Here is a 15,399-nt window from a genome sequence, read left to right as displayed (position 1 = left end):
GGGTTTCGAAATTCGAATACTATGTGATTGTCAATTAAGCACTAATTTAGTATGGGTAACGTTAGTCCAGAGAACATAATAATGATCTCCGTATACCACTCTGGGTATAAGGCCATCGATAGGTATAGTAGTGGGAGACGAATATTGCCGAGGCACGTCATGTATGCTTTCAGTCCTGCGAAGGGGCTCTCTTCCTTTTCTACCGGAGAGGCCGTGCTAGTTGCCTGATGAGGGTTTAACCGGAAGGTCCCATACAAAATATGGCTGCAACTTGAGGTAGGTAGGATTCGGATGTAGTTACTGTGCTCCGCACAGAGAAGTGTGGCAAGCAAGGTTGGCAAATTAGAATGAGAGAAACCAGAAGTGAATAGTGTTGCTCAGTGCTCAACCTGCAGGCCGATGTCATCTACCGACATGAATCTGATACTTGCCTGGTCCAAGCGCGGAACACCACCGGAGATGCTTCTTCTACATTTCTGCATGAGACAGCTGCTTATACAAGCCTCCCTCATCAATCTGACGGCTGTTTACTACCACCGCACTACTAGACGCATACCTCATCGTTCCCAGGCTCCCAGCCACCATGGAGTTCCCCCCTATTCTGCTTTAGGCAGTGCAGTGGAAAAGCCTGGAGCGCAGTTGGCGCACTTCAAACCAGCAGATGAAACCCCAACCGACCAGTCGCAATGGAGTTGAGCCCGCTCATCCAATCGTACTGCCTTCTGATTGATTCCCCCCCCCCTGTTACAACTGCAAGAATTGCTTTAATTAATTGAAACGGCAGAGAACGTCATGCTACGGAACACTCCTCAATCGATTCCATTCTACCTTCCTCCCCTTCCCCTTGTCAAAACTCCGAGCACCCCTGACTCCCTGAGTCTCATTGCCTTGCGTGTGCCAAGTCGAAGGAAACAAAGACCTCGATTTAGGAAAGGCGACAGGGCGATCTGCGAGATTGCGATGGAAATACGAATATCATTTAATAAGGGAAAAAAATACCACCATTAACTTACGGTGGCCCAACGCCCCGAGACGGGAAGACAAGCGTGGGGCCCAGGAAATCATTTTCATTCTGATCCACGGCCAACACGGACGCTGCAGGGATGACCGGCAACGATGACGATGCGGACGGATCGTGATCATGATAATAATCCCATTCTTTGGTTCGCCTAGGGTGATTAGGATGACACTCTGACCAGCGCATAATTCTTCTCTGCTGAGTTTCTCCGTCTCCCGCGTCTCTGATTCTGTAGTGAAGACATGGAGAATATAGGAACGTTTCTGACAATTCGCGCTTGTCCCGAAGTCATAAATACAAACGTACACACGCATACACATCCGAACAGAAGATTTGGACCCCAGACAGGGATGTGACACGGGCGTCAGGAGAAAAAGACATGGCCACCCACCGGCCACTTACCGGCATTGAAGGTGGGTGACGCAGCCGCACTGGCACATGGGAACAAAGGCCTCTAGAAGCCTTCCTGACCTTCCATGCCCCCCCTTCCGACTTCTTCTAGAAGCTCAACGGAAGCCCGTCCCCCCTTGGCACTTTTCCTCCATTGGCCGGATTGGTCTTGGTGCGATACTGGTGATCCAGTAGTGTGTCTCGTAGTGGAGCCACTTTCTGCACAAGGGAAAAGAAAAACACAGGTCAGGGTCAAGAAGGGGAAAGGAGAAGTTGACTCAAGGAGAGGGTAAAGCCATCCATGATTCGGGGGATTGATAGGTCTTGCATCAAAGTTACGACTGGTGTTAGGAACCGACCCCGTTCGAATTTAAAAAAAGAAGAATGAGGAAATAGAAGCATCATCATCATTATCATCACCATCATCAGGTCTATCGGGAAGCGAGAAATAATGGACCGAATCGGAGACCCGGAAAAGGAGGAGGGAAGTACAGCTGAGTACGTATTGTGCAGTGGAAACTGGAACTGGAACTGGAACTGGAACTGGAACACTGAAAGTCGCCTCGCTGCTGCTTCCGTCAGGTCCGTCAACAACTAGCAAGGCGGACTAGGCGACTAGTCGCAGGAACTACACAGTAACAGGAAAGACAACCTGTTGAGTCGTCGACTTTTACTCCACGGCCCATCAATTGCTATTCCGTTTCCTTTCATTATCATTATTGTTATTATTATGTTTATTCTCGTCCTTTGACCGCACTCCTTAACCTAAACCCATTGCGACTATCATGAAGAAGCCCCATTGAGCTCTGCTTTTGCGGTTACCAGCTAGCCCACCTTGGCGCGTGTGTGTATGTGTTTGTGTGTGGTCATCGCCTCTCCCACTGCCGCGACAGTCAGCATGCGGTCCTACGTGACATGCAGATCGGTGAGAGGTCCAGGGCGACCTGTCCCTGCAGCTGCGGCCGGACGACGGCGATGAAAGTGGGGAGAACTGTCTTGAACCAGGCAATGGTGTGTTCAAAGCTCCCTCTGGGCTTAATCTGCCAATCTGGGAACCATGCCCGATCCCTTTTTTTCTTTCTTTCCATACCACGGCACCACCCCCATCTCATCATTCGAAACTTTCTAGAAGGAAATTAACTTTCAAACCGTTGCTCTGCCGTAATCACAGGCCAGGTTTTAGGACCCTCTCCCGAAAGGGGGGAAATCGAAATTCAACTGGAATTATTATTATTCTCCGTCCCGTCGAACAGCCGGATCGCCTGGGGTCAGTCGCCCGCCACGGTTATTTTTCCTGTTCGTAATCTGGCTCCTTCTTCCGATCTAGCTCCAGCACAAGATTGTCCTGAAATTTCCAGCCAGGAGGGCTGTCGGCGAATGAGGAGAGTCGAGATTCTCCCGACCGACAACTGTCTTTTCCGACCCCAGGGGCCCAGAGAACAACCCATGGCGATGATGATGACCTCAGAACAGGAGGGTAGGTTTATTAGGTACCATGCCAGAGATGATCGATCCTAGGCGAACGTTTCACGCGGCTTGATGCCTGATCGCGGCCAAACACTTGAACTGGGACACTTGTGCAGGTTGCACGATACCTACATGGTCACCTGTTCAAGTTGAACCATCTTCCCTCCTCCCCCCTGTGAAGGCGTCATCACCTGCAGGAACTCCTACCAGGGGGGAGGGGGAGTGGGGGAAGGGGCAGAAAGAGGCCCCTTGAGAACTGGCCCTGGGGTAAGCAGCACTTAAGCTTCCGAGACAGTGATGCGGTCACCGGTCTAGTTCCTAGCCTCGATTCCATGCACGATCAAAGAGGGGAAAATGGGAGGAGGGGTAAGGGGAGGGGGGTGGGAAAGGAACACCTTGACCTCTACGTTAATTGTATACTTGCTAGGGTATAGGTCCAGGATGATGGCTGCTCTATCTTACTAGCGGGTCGAAATCTCCTGAGCAAGGCGCGTTGTCCGACACGGTGCCTGTTTCCGCCAGGAACAACCAGCATCATGGCGCGACCAGGAGATTCGGGGAGGGGACAGAGCAGATGGATGAGGAGATTAACATAAACATAGATGTGCCGGAGAAAGGTCAAATGAATGACCATGGGAAGCTCTCATTCAATGAATCTATCAATCCACTCAAACAACAAACCATAAAACTGCGAATATTAACGGTAACATCACCACGGTCTACCCGTTTTCCATTTCTCCATAGTCCATATGGATCGGCATCAATCCGTACCACCCCACCACCATCAGGAGGAGGAGGAAAAGAAGGAGGAGTGCGAGTGGCAGCGCGGATTTTCCCTCGATAGTTAGACTGAGTATAGTACGGTCCTCACCTTCTCGCACGGCCAGGAGAAATGAAAGCCACGTTGTGGAGCCGAGCGCTGACGGTGACCTTCTGGTGCCGCCAGCTTCTTCGGGCGTGAGAGTTCACTGGAGCCACTTGGGGCACGCAGTGGAAACGTGTAAAGTGGTAGTCTCCGACTAACAGGGCTTAGTCCGACTAATCCCAAGGGAAATCGGGAAAATCAAATATAATGAAAATAAAGAGAATAATAAAAAGGAAAAAAAAGATTGTTATGAATATTCCCAATTTATCATTACTACCGGGCACTAGGAGCAACTACTAATAATAAGAAACATTAATTTTAACTAGGTAACTAAACCAGCTAAGCTAAACTACCGGGTCTGCCTGGGGGAGAAAAGGAATGTCTTCGAGTAGCAAATAAATAAGAAAAGAGAGCCACGCGCCGCATTTACTCTTAGAGAGAAAGAGAGAGAAACAGGAAAAAGTGAAAGAGCAGAGAAGAAAATACTCCAGAAGAAATCGAAGAGGCAAGAAGAACGAAACAGCGATAGAAAGTTTCGGGTGCTGCTGTATATTCGATACCAACCTGATACTCTTCCTTACCGATTCATTACATCTCCTCCACTATTCTTCGTCTTCTTCTTCTTTACTTCATCAACCTGACATCGCCTGCCTGCCTGCCTGTTTGCCTGCCTGGTACTTTATTCCTTCCTTTGCCTCTCGTCTCCTGTCATTCTCTGATCCGAAACCAAACTGACATTTTCTTTTTGTTTTTCCCCCTCCAGTTCAACTCTCCCAACCAATACCTCAACACCCTCTTCATTTCCTCAGGTTTCCGTGGTCATTCCTGCGTGAATCCCATTTGCGGTGGTGCGATCGTCTCCGATTCCTCCCTTCAGCTCCTAGAATATCCCCGAGACGCTCCGTCGAAGAACACCTTTGGGTGCATTTGTTTGACGCCCACGGATCTCCCGACGATCCCCTGCTTCAGTGCGCAGTGTTTGCTGGTAACGAGCTGTGCTTAATCCCACTTGCAAATCTGTCAGCCAGTTTTCTCTTTCTCCGTAAGTTCCCCTCCGTGCGCTCGAATCGCGCTCCGCCCACCACCAATCTCCCTTCGCCGCCTTTCCTGAGGAGGGGATCTCTCCCAGGCGCACTCTACAAGCCGGTTCTCAGGCGCATATTTTCGGAACGGGCGCTTGCCCATCTTTGCTTTTGCAGAGTGGGTGTTCTCGTTGGCGCATCGTCTTCTGTTGCAATTTCTTTTTCTGGTTTGGCGCGCAATGTTGTTGTTGGTTCAATATCAACTTGCCTGCGCAAGAAAAAAGAAAAACCACCAAAAAAATAACATGACGAGATCCAATCACTTGCGCGTCCTGCGAAGAATGTCGGAAAAGCTGGTCTAGTCGAACGCAGAAGATCTCATCTTACATTATTATCGTTGTTTATGCGCAGCTTACTAACCTCTCACAATCTTGTCACACAGTGCAGAAACAATTTACCTTGTCGCTGTTCTTACTACGACATACCCCTCCTCTCTGCAGACGCTGTGAGTGTTGTCGTTGAAACCCGCCGAAACAAACCGAGTGTGCCGACATTGGCGTGTTGCAACCCCGGCCAACACCCCCCGGTGACTTGAGAATCCTTGCAAACTCGCGGCAAAAGACGTGGCGACACACTTTTCAGTGATTTACACAACCTCGGATTTTGTTGAAGTGCGCTTCAACTGTCAAGTATCTCGAGACTTTCAGTGTCGCTGCAGCCATCCGACCAGATTCCGATCGGTGTCTCGGATACTGCACCAACAGGACTGTTCCCACCATCTCGCAATACCACGGCTGCCGGAGTTACAGTCGTCGCTTAGAACCCCGAGGAGCAACGTCGTGGAGACAATCTACGGCTCAGCACCAGAACGCCTTTCGTGGAGACCTGATCTGTCCCTGACCGCCGTCTTATCACTTCCCCGCGGGGTCGGGTCATGGACATCACAAACATCCTAAATAGAAAAGGTTCTACCGCCATGGTTGCCGCAGACACACCCTTCGATCCAGCGCACCTGGTCCCGAACCCTGGTATGGATCATTCGCCAAAGATGAAGGCGGAGCCTGGCGCCGAGTCGACCGACCAGCAGGTTCTTTCGTACCCCCATCATGCTCAACTGAGTCAAATGCCGAGCATGCAGCAAGATTTGCGCTATGCACCGCAGGCTCATCCCAACCAAGGCTTGCCTCTTTTGCAAAACACCTTCATTCCCGGAGCATACGCTGGCGCAGGTCAATTACCAGCCAATGTTCCTCAGGGACGGCCGGATCCACCTCCAAAGACCTTCCACTGTGGAACTTGCAGCAAGGGATTTGCTCGTCGTAGTGACCTTGCACGTCACGGTAAGCACATCCTATCCATCGTCAAGCAGCTGGTGATTCTCTAACGCCACTCCAGAGCGCATCCACTCGGGCATCAGACCCCACGCTTGTGATTGGCCGGGGTGCGGTAAACAATTTATTCAGCGCTCGGCCCTGACCGTGCACGCTCGCGTCCACACTGGCGAAAAGCCACACATGTGTGAAAGATGCGGCAAGGTATGCATCATGTGGTTCCTTCAATGCGCCCCACATTCGCTAACCTTTTATCTTGATATGTAGCCTTTTAGCGATTCGTCGTCTCTTGCTAGGCATCGCCGGATCCACTCCGGAAAGCGTCCTTACAAGTGCCCCTATGCGAATTGCCAGAAGACGTTCACTCGCCGCACCACGCTGACACGGCATCAAAATCACCACACTGGTACCATTGAAGAGGCCGCTGCTGAGACTGAAGCCAATTTGAGGCAGAACAAGGAGCGGGCGAGAGTCTCAGGAGATATGTTCTCTGACCATGGCTCGGTTCATTCGACCCCTTCCCCCGCGCATCATCCTATTTCGCCTGTTGGCGATCTGCCTCCGCTAAATATGCCCCGCTCCGACTACTACATGACCAACGGTTCCATCCCGCCTCATGTCCGAGGTGGCTTCCCTCACGTTAGCCCCCGAGCTTCTCCCACGGCCACGTCGCCCTCCTTGTCAAGCTATGGCAGTGCTCCACATGTTCGACCTTCAATGACTTCGCATCCTTCGGGCTATGGGCCCCCTCAACCTCTTGAGCCGCCTGCCAACAACGATCACCGGCCCAACAGCGTCAGTGGTAGCCCGCATATGACTAGCTTGGGCTGGGCTTCTCCGTCTCATTCCAGCATCCCTTCCCCCGGCTCTGCTACCGACTTTGGTTATCCTGAGCCGAGCGGTGCGGCGTATGCGAGCTCTATGCCTCCCCACATGTACTTCCCCAGCTCGACCATCAGACGACCCGCCAGCACCGAACCGGACAACTATGAAATGAAGCCTAGACTGGGTGACAGCGCATGGTCCACTCCGGTGTAGTGTGGCAGTCAACTGGGTTGCTTCAACAAACGGCAGGGCCGTATGTTTGAAGCATTCAAATGACTGGAAGCCATTGAGTTCTATAGAGGGATGACTTGCACACCTTACCACCGGTGGAGTCAAACATCCAAGTTTGCTTTCCTATTTCCTTTGTTACATTTCCTTTGTTGCGTCGATGAATTTCCTAGCATTTCCCACATTGTCACTCATCTTTCACATCATCATCATCATCCTGGCATCTATTTGTTTCTGTTGATAGGTTTGCTAGCAACACCATCATAGCATACACCAGTGTGGGTCTGGAAAAGAGCACTGGATGGAGTCCTGGCTGATTGTTATCGTTGTCGGTTTCCTCTTTCCCCTTTTTCATTCTGATTATTTGTTTTTCTTTCCCAATGGCGAAATGACCCGGACGAAGCATAGATAGAGTTGGAAAAGGTTGTTCATCATTTGGCTCAAGGCTCGGCTGTATGGGGTTTCTATGGGTGTCATTTGTGTCTTCTTCGATCTGGACTTTTTCCTTCATCTATGTGCATTGTTTTATACCTAATTTTCCTCTCATCCGCATTTGTTTTTGCCTCCCTGTTTCCGTGTTTCATTTGTTGTGATTCTCATTTTCATTTGTCACTCCTTCCCGTACCTTGGCCCTTCCTCTCATCGGCATCAATCCCGATTTGTAGATATCGACTGCTAGCATACTACATACATACTTTCCCCACCAAATACTACATAATCAATTGTGTTCTCGAGATTTCATCCTATTCTGCTCTTGGGGCCGCTCTTCCATTCAGGGTTGCAGTCACTGTAGTTGCTCCGTCGATGTGCGTAAACAACCCGCAATGACGTCATCTAAGCTTGGTAGTACTATAAGCATAAGCAGACTTCCTCCCTCTAGTTTACCCCAAAGGCATAAAGCACATCATCGCCGAAACAATGACCAGCATGTAGAAGCCTGCATCCCTCTCCTAATTCCATTTTGTGATTGTGATTAAGGGTTTGAGCAAAGCTACTATAGCAAAAGGGTCGCGACATCGCAACCCGATACATAGAAAACAATTAAACTGGACCTGGTGGAAAGGATGAAGCTTGATTTTGTGTGTGTGTGAGAGAGAGAGAGAGAGAGCAAATAGTTCGAACCGAAAATCAGAAGCCTGCTGGGATTGCCTAATTGATATCAAATGGATTATCGCGATAAGAGAACAATGTAGAAGGAGGAAGAGAAAGGAAAAAGAAGGGGTGGGGGGAAGAAGGAAAAGAGACGGGTTTCGGGATGGCTTGGTGCTTCCTGTTCCCCCGTGCCTGCGTGGGTGCCTGCGTGAGCTGTGAGGTGTTGAGTTTTGGGGGGGGTAAACTGCCTTGGATGTACAGTGAGTGTTATTCATTCAGCCCTTTCTGGGTAGGAGGTTGTCACATGACCGAGTACAGGACAATGTAAGCAGGGAGATTCGGGTTCGGGTTCGGAGGATTAGTTGTCGGGATCCTAAGTGCTAACTTTCGGGCATTGAGAGGCATTTTGGGAAGGTAGATAGGAGACAAGAGGAGGATTTCTTTAGCTGGCGTCTTTCTCTCTCTCTAGTTCCTAATAAGGCGATCCCGTGGTTGGAGGTGTGGTGTTCATCAAGCCGTTACCGGGCACTTGAGCGGGACATGAGCACACGCACGCGGGGTTACTGCTGCTGCTGCCACCGCTGCCTAGGGCCCTGGCGAGGACATTGGCTGCGAGAGAGGTGATAGGTGTGGTAGCTCTGGTTGAGGCACCTCCTTCACGGGAGGAGAGGAGACCGAACCGGAGGAAGACTTCGAAGGTGGTGACGAGGATGGAGACGCAGATGAGTACGATGATGATCCATGTTTGATCTGTGGTTTGGTTGTCAAGGTTATTATCCGATCTTATATCTGGAAGGGGAGGGAAGATGATTGTGCAAAGGGTGGGTTGGGAAGGTGTCGGTCGGCCTTACGGGAGGTTTTGTTGTCGGCAATAGAGTCGGAAAGAATCTCTGCCAGGTCAAGGAAGACTTTACAGCGCTCGTTCAGAACTTGAATTCGAGGCTTGATCTCGAGGTACTCGCGCACAGCGATATAGAGGGGATATAGGGTCGGTTCGCTTTCCCAGAAGAAGTTGGGGACGTCGAGAACGTTGGATGCTGGTTTGGGTTGTCAGTGTGTGTGACTTGAATGGAGGGAGTTGGCTCAACTGCGGACAAACGTACACAGGTTCACTTCTACGCGGCTCTTGAACAGACTACCCAGGATGCGGAACACTTCGTCTCGTTTCATGCCAAGATTGCCTGTCATGGCGAGTCGGCGGGGGACGTCCTTGGCCTCGGCCATCTGGCGAGCCATAACTTCTTCGAAGAAGCAGAGCTTAGTGCTTTGTGCGATGCCATGACTGATGGCCAACTTTATCATGTGGTCGCCGCTTCGAAGGGTGATCATGTCGTTGTAAACGCGCGGGCGAGAAATCTCCGTCGAGTACTCGAAATGAAACTCCTCCGTCTCAAAATCTTCCTCCTGCAGGGGCAAGGTCGCCAACGGGATTGGAGACCCGGTCACGGACGAGGTTGCAAACGCCAAATCGGCGAGGAGATCCTTCTCCTGTTTCTCGGTGAAGTTCCAGAACACCACTACTCCGTAGCTGAACACAAACATCTCCGCGACATTATACGGCAGACGTGCGGCTACTGGTGCCGCCACGGCCGTCGCGTCTGCTGGAGCTTGATGACCAGCGCCGTCGACGTCGCCCATGAAGGGTTGCGCCTCGGAGCCAGGCACGGAACGATGCTCCTCTTGTTCTTCCTGTTGCGGATGGTGCCCTTCCTCATCCCCGTGTCGCTGCGCCTCACTGCGCTGCTGATGCGACGACCGGTGTTCATGACGTCCGCCAACAACCGAATGCTCCTCCGCGTCCACCAGATAATCCTCGTGATGATCCCGCAGCTCATTGCGCTCAATCTCCTCATCGAGGATCGACTTCCCGCCCGGCTTCTTCACCATGGGGCTACTCCTCAGCCTGTACCCATCCAGGCCCGGCAACAGCGGCAGATGATACGCAGTGTACAAACAATCATCATACAGCTTCGTGCGGCCGCCATGCCTCTCCTTCACAAACGAGGCCAAGGAGCTCATCTTGTACGCCTGCGCAGTGCAGTAGGCCGTCACCCGCGCCAGCTTCTCGGCCCGACGCGCCTTGGGCAGACGCTCCGCATAACTCTTCGCCTTCTCCGGCGCGACCTTGCGCTTGCGCAGCAGCTCCTCGTCCGCCAGCAGCGGCGCGATGTCGTTGTCCACGCCAAAGTCCGCGCCGTCCAGCCGCATCTTCTTCTGCGCGAGCAGGGTCTGTCGCACCGCCTCGGGGTCCAGGTTCTTGTCCCTGGCGACGCGCTGCACGAACTCCTCGTCCACGGCCTCCTCATCCTCCTCCTCGCCTTCGTCCTCCTCGTCTTCCGGCAGCTTCCCGTCCGCTTCGGGGAGCAGGACGAGCTTCTCGCTGACCTTCGTGGTGCGGGGCGGCAACCGCGGTTGGGCTGCGAGGCGTCGGATCGTCGCCGCCGCGGCACTGCCGCTGGCTGCGCCGATGCTGCCGCCGCTGGAGGAGCTCGCTCCGCCGGCCGCCGATGCGATGCGGGAACGTGGCCGCGTGCGGGCGCCCTGCGGCGGATACCGTTGTTGCATGGAGGGCACGTCGGAGGTGTATTGGAGGACGTTGTCGACGGTAATGAAGCGGGTTGCGGGGGAGCGACGGCGGCGGGGTTGGGAGGAGGTTTGTTGATCGCGCGAGTCGGTGACCTAGTACCCAGGGAGCGTACAGTAAGTATTTATGCGTAGGGAACTGGAAGTCTGGGAGAGAGAGCGACAAGGCTGATGGCCACTTACCAGGACATGGGGACTTCGTTGACCCAGCCCTCGGCCTCTTGAGGGATTCATGATAATGGGAAGGTAATCTGAGGTGTCAAGGACAGCTCCTGCAGAATTGAAGAGCTTTTCGCTCCGGGGCCAGTGATAAAGCAGTGACGACAGTAGCTGTAATGATGCGCGAGCAATACACTTTGATTCTGAGCCGGAGACCCCAAGATCCGTTCAAAGACAACCAGCTAGCCGACCGGGAGGTTGAAGAACTATCCGCAACGCGCAGCAGCTCGAAAGACGGTCACTCTCGCCCGGAGAAGAGCCCCACACCATGGAAAAGCAATTCAGAGCCAGGTGATGATAGCCTTCAATTGTATTTCACACTGCACTTGTGAATGTTTTGGAGAATAAGGCCCTCGTAAAGATCGACGAATGATAGCTGAAATGGCGAGAGATGTCTCGGTGCTTTGCCCCGGGGAATATTTCGTGGTTCAGTTCGGGTCGCCGATAACTAAAGCACCAGCTGCTGACCGCCTGCCGAAAGAGACCGACAGATGACGTCGGTCCAGAAGCCCGCCTGACATACCAGACAATAACGATACCGGTATTGAATACAAAAGACGCGGAAAGATAACGGTACTGGAATTACAGGAATGATGATTGAGACAGCCACGTGCACCGGGTGGGGGGCTGTTCCCTCATCAGGATTAGCGGGGCTTGTCCATCAATTATCCAGGGTTGATCCGGGGTAGATTTCCAGTTGACATACTCAGTAACTTTCCCTCAATTGAATTTTAAACACAATCCATGTATGTAACTACTCAGTAGATATGCATGTTTCGTTTCGGGTAACTCTTGGGACTTGAACCTTGAGCAAGGTACAGGACAAGTTCAGTACCTGACTTAGGGTTGGGAGCACAAGACAAGAGAAGAGTAGATAAAAGAGGGGAGACGAATGGAGCGTCCCTGGAAACATTAGTTAGTGAGTTACTCCGAAATTTACTGACTAACCTACCTCACCTCCCTCCGAGGCTCCTCCACTCTTTCTTTCTCCTTTTCCTTTTCTTACTGGTGGTGGGGTTAAGAAACTGCAGGGAACCCAGCCAGCACCACAATGTCAGCCACACGCACGAGGGGCAAAGTGGCTTGCAACCCCGATTTAGCATCGTGCATGACCTGAGTGAAGTTCTCAATTCCCTCGTTACCAGAATACCGCACACGAGAATTAAGGCAGGAAGAGCGGGACGTACCTCCGTCAGGCTGCCTCCGGGTTCGCTCACCTGCCAGGCCAGGCATATCCATCCGATCCCTCCGATTGCTGCTACTAATCCTCGCGGCCCACCTCCCCATTGACTTTGACTCGTTCACCACAGGTTGGAAGGCGGGGAACTTCGATAAGTTTACTGAATTTACTGCAGTGAACTTACAAGGAGACTAGACGACTGGCGTATCAATCAGTATTCTCATTGGTTTCCTATCTCGTTTAATTCTACCGCTCTTCCTCCCCGAGGCTGCTGCAAGTTTGTCCTACTCAGGACTAACTCCTTGCAGCTGCCTTGCTTCCCGGCCGCCATGACAAGTCCGGCCGCTGAGTTCGCATCATAGTATTAATAAATCATTCCACTTACATGCACGGGCGCTACTCCCAAGAGATAGCGACATCGTGGTGCAGATATGCATATAAACAAGACAAAGGAAAAGAACGATAAATGAAAAACATCAAAAACATGCAAGGAAAAACATTAAGCATCGCAGACGCCCCCGAAGCATTCTGGTGATCTGCTTCGTTATGCAATCAACATACAGGGTCAAAAATCAGTAGCAATGATCATTGGCCACCTGAAGGTCCGTGCTGTGAATGATCCGGACCTTCTATCCAAGACAAAACGTAAGACATCGTGTCCACGGCGATATCCAATGCGCTGTCGTCAGTGTCAATCCCTCAGCCGTCGGTCTTCGTCCCAGATCTCCTTCTTCATCCTCTGCAGCCGAACGTGTTGCTTCTGAAGGCGGTCGATGTCTACCTGAGACGGTTTCGCTTGCGACGCTAATGATTCATGAAGCGCGTAGTACTTGGCATAGTATTGTTTGAACTTGCGCGACTTCTCATGTAGCTGCTGCATGAGCAGTTCACGACTAAGGGGTGGCGAAGCACTGCCAGTACTGCCACTGGACGTGCTTACTGCCCGGCGCCTCTTATGCTCCAAGTCGCCAGTAGTCCGACCCTGGCCTGGAGTATGGGATGAAGGTCGATCTAATTCTGCCTTGCGTTTTAACGGATTCGCAAGCTCGGACGGCTTGGCCACCCCATTCGGCTTTGTCACTTTTCGAATTGTGGGGGCAGCCGCTGCGAGAGGTCGGGTTGGCTTGGAGATTTGAGTGATGAGCGGAGAAGAGGACGAACTAGACGAATTATTCTGGCTTGACGAGCGGCTGCGACTTGGGACATCAGAGGCATTCGTTGGGGGCGACGATCCAAGCGGCGACGGTTTCACGGGGGACTTTTGCGCAGGCGGCCGCGCGGAAGGGGGTCTCTTCGCAGCAGGAGGTTTGCTAGCAAGTTGAGGAGAAGACTCCGCTTTGATTATAGGGTCCGGCTGCTCCACCTTGGGGGTCGGCACATGTGACAGTTCCCTGTTCGAAGCTGTCTCGACCGGCTTGCTGGCAGGCTTGGTTTGTGGTCGAAGTTTGAAGGGCTCTGCCGGTGGCTTTTCTGCGGACGAGGCGTCAGGCATATCCGTGTCGTCCTCATCAGAATCGTGTACAAATTCCGCTGATTTAAACTTGGTATCCGGTTTCCCGGCGGGTTTCCGCTCAGCCTTCTTTGTCACACGACCGGTCAATGTACTATTTGCTGCAGCCTTGACTTTGGGGGTCGAGCGCTTCAGCGGAGTATCCTTGTCACCAACCCGCTTCTTGGCCACGGTAGGCACAGACCTGGGAGCTGATGTAGGCTCCCCAGCTCTGGGGGTGAGGCCAGATGCACTGCCTTTGTCGGTATCTTGGCCGGTGGTGTAGCCGTCTTTGCCATTGTCATCGGACGGTTGCACTTGTATCCGAGGGGTCAGGGCCTTCTTAATGGGGCCTGTTCGCAAGTCCAGCCGCGAAAGGCACTTGCCCTTACCCCGTTCCTCTTTCGGCAGAAGCATCTGCCAGAGCTTGTCCGAGCGGGAGATCCGCATGCGATCGAATGCAGAGATAGCATTGTCAATTGCCTCCTGCCGGTCCTCCTGAGACGGGTACGGAAACTTCCAGACGTCGAGATCTTTGTAGGATTTATCTCTCAGGTCGTACTTCTCCGGGTTGATTCGGTTCTCCAGGCCATATTTCCGGGCCAATGTCTCGCAGTCTTCGAGGGAGGAACGGGTCTGGCGCGCCAGGAACTGGGCGGACACGGCGCGAATAGCGAGGAGGTGGATGAAGGGGACCTTGAGGGCTTCGAGGCGAATCCGGTCTTTATTCTGAGAAAGAGGTGCAGAGGTGGGCGTGAGAGGGGTGAGGGGACCTCCCGGAGATCGAGCCACTCCCAGAGCCGGGCTCGACGATACCGACCGATTGGCAGCAGTGAGCAATCGGTCTTTCTCCAGTTCCACCTTGCTGCGAGCCAGGCGGGCGGCCTGCTTGCCGGTGCTGGACCGACTGTCCCCCGCCCGGAGAGCTCGTACATCATCACCAGCATTGATGAAGTGTGTTTTACCCTTTCCCCTTTCAAAGGCATTCAAGCTTTGCTCGAGGTTGGCCAATGCCTGATCTGTGGCTGCGGTAGCCTCCTTGGCCTTCTGAACCTCCAAGCTATGACTCAAAACACCCGAAAAATATAGGTTCTCTTTATCAGCGGCATTGCTAGTGTAGAGCTCGGACCGGTGCGTTTCGAGACGGGAGTGGAACGAATGGGATTTGGTGCCGTAGTGGAGGGACGGATGTTTTCCGAGGCGAAGTCGAGCTGTTTGGTCGTTGCGGAGGCTCTGAATAAGTTCGTCGAGGGTGCTCTGCGCGAGATTCAATCGCATTATTTGAGGTGGTTTGGCTGCCGCATCATTGCTGTGGTTGTCTCGACGGAGAGACAACCCGGTCTCGGGAACCTCCAGGGCGGACATGAGGCCGTAGGAGAAACAATGCGGGTTGAGGGAGATACAGGAGACGATCGACAGGACGAAAGGCGTCAAAAAGATGTTAAAAGTGGGTATTAGCTGAGAGTGTGAACTCCTCTCGTCTTCAGGATCCGAAACAGAGGCGGATGGCAGCGTGAGTGCTGCAGGTCAGCGGCCGAATGCACGGGAAGGCGAAGCAAGACAATCCGCCATAGATCGAGTAACAAAGAGTGGGAAGAGGATTGGAGGAGTCTGCAGGCTATAGAGCAAACGGGAATGGAAAGTTAACAAGACCCATGGCAAGGAGGTTGGTCTTGTAGTGACTAGGTAT

General features: G+C 52.6%; 3 protein-coding genes across 3 annotated transcripts; 1 reads left to right on the top strand and 2 right to left on the bottom strand.

The window, feature by feature from the left end:
• Positions 1-5,506: 5,506 nt before the first annotated feature.
• BO66DRAFT_53233 (putative C2H2 finger domain protein) lies at positions 5,507-7,232 on the top strand. The gene is made up of 3 exons (XM_025653380.1): positions 5,507-6,102; positions 6,158-6,297; positions 6,361-7,232. Exons 1-3 carry the CDS (start codon positions 5,697-5,699, stop codon positions 7,129-7,131), a joined length of 1,317 nt encoding a protein of 438 aa, XP_025505435.1. The 5' UTR covers positions 5,507-5,696; the 3' UTR covers positions 7,132-7,232.
• A 1,379-nt stretch (positions 7,233-8,611) lies between these two features.
• Positions 8,612-11,440, bottom strand: BO66DRAFT_448320 (RMD1 family protein). Its single transcript, XM_025651737.1, has 4 exons — positions 11,005-11,440; positions 9,342-10,917; positions 9,090-9,275; positions 8,612-8,988 (listed from the first exon to the last, which is right to left on the bottom strand). The coding sequence occupies exons 1-4, from the start codon at positions 11,053-11,055 to the stop codon at positions 8,711-8,713; spliced, it is 2,091 nt and encodes a 696-aa protein (XP_025505434.1). The 5' UTR covers positions 11,056-11,440; the 3' UTR covers positions 8,612-8,710.
• Positions 11,441-12,911: 1,471 nt separating this feature from the next.
• On the bottom strand, positions 12,912-15,074 carry BO66DRAFT_400394 (uncharacterized protein; the record flags this gene model as incomplete). The annotated part of the gene is made up of 1 exon (XM_025648715.1): positions 12,912-15,074. The coding sequence occupies one exon, from the start codon at positions 15,072-15,074 to the stop codon at positions 12,912-12,914; it is 2,163 nt and encodes a 720-aa protein (XP_025505433.1).
• Positions 15,075-15,399: the final 325 nt, after the last annotated feature.

Source organism: Aspergillus aculeatinus (genome assembly GCF_003184765.1).
Source record: "Aspergillus aculeatinus CBS 121060 unplaced genomic scaffold BO66scaffold_16, whole genome shotgun sequence".
Classification (NCBI taxonomy): Eukaryota; Fungi; Ascomycota; class Eurotiomycetes; order Eurotiales; family Aspergillaceae; genus Aspergillus; species Aspergillus aculeatinus.
Note: the sequence above shows the minus strand (reverse complement) of the source record. Positions and strands in the feature narration are given on the sequence as shown.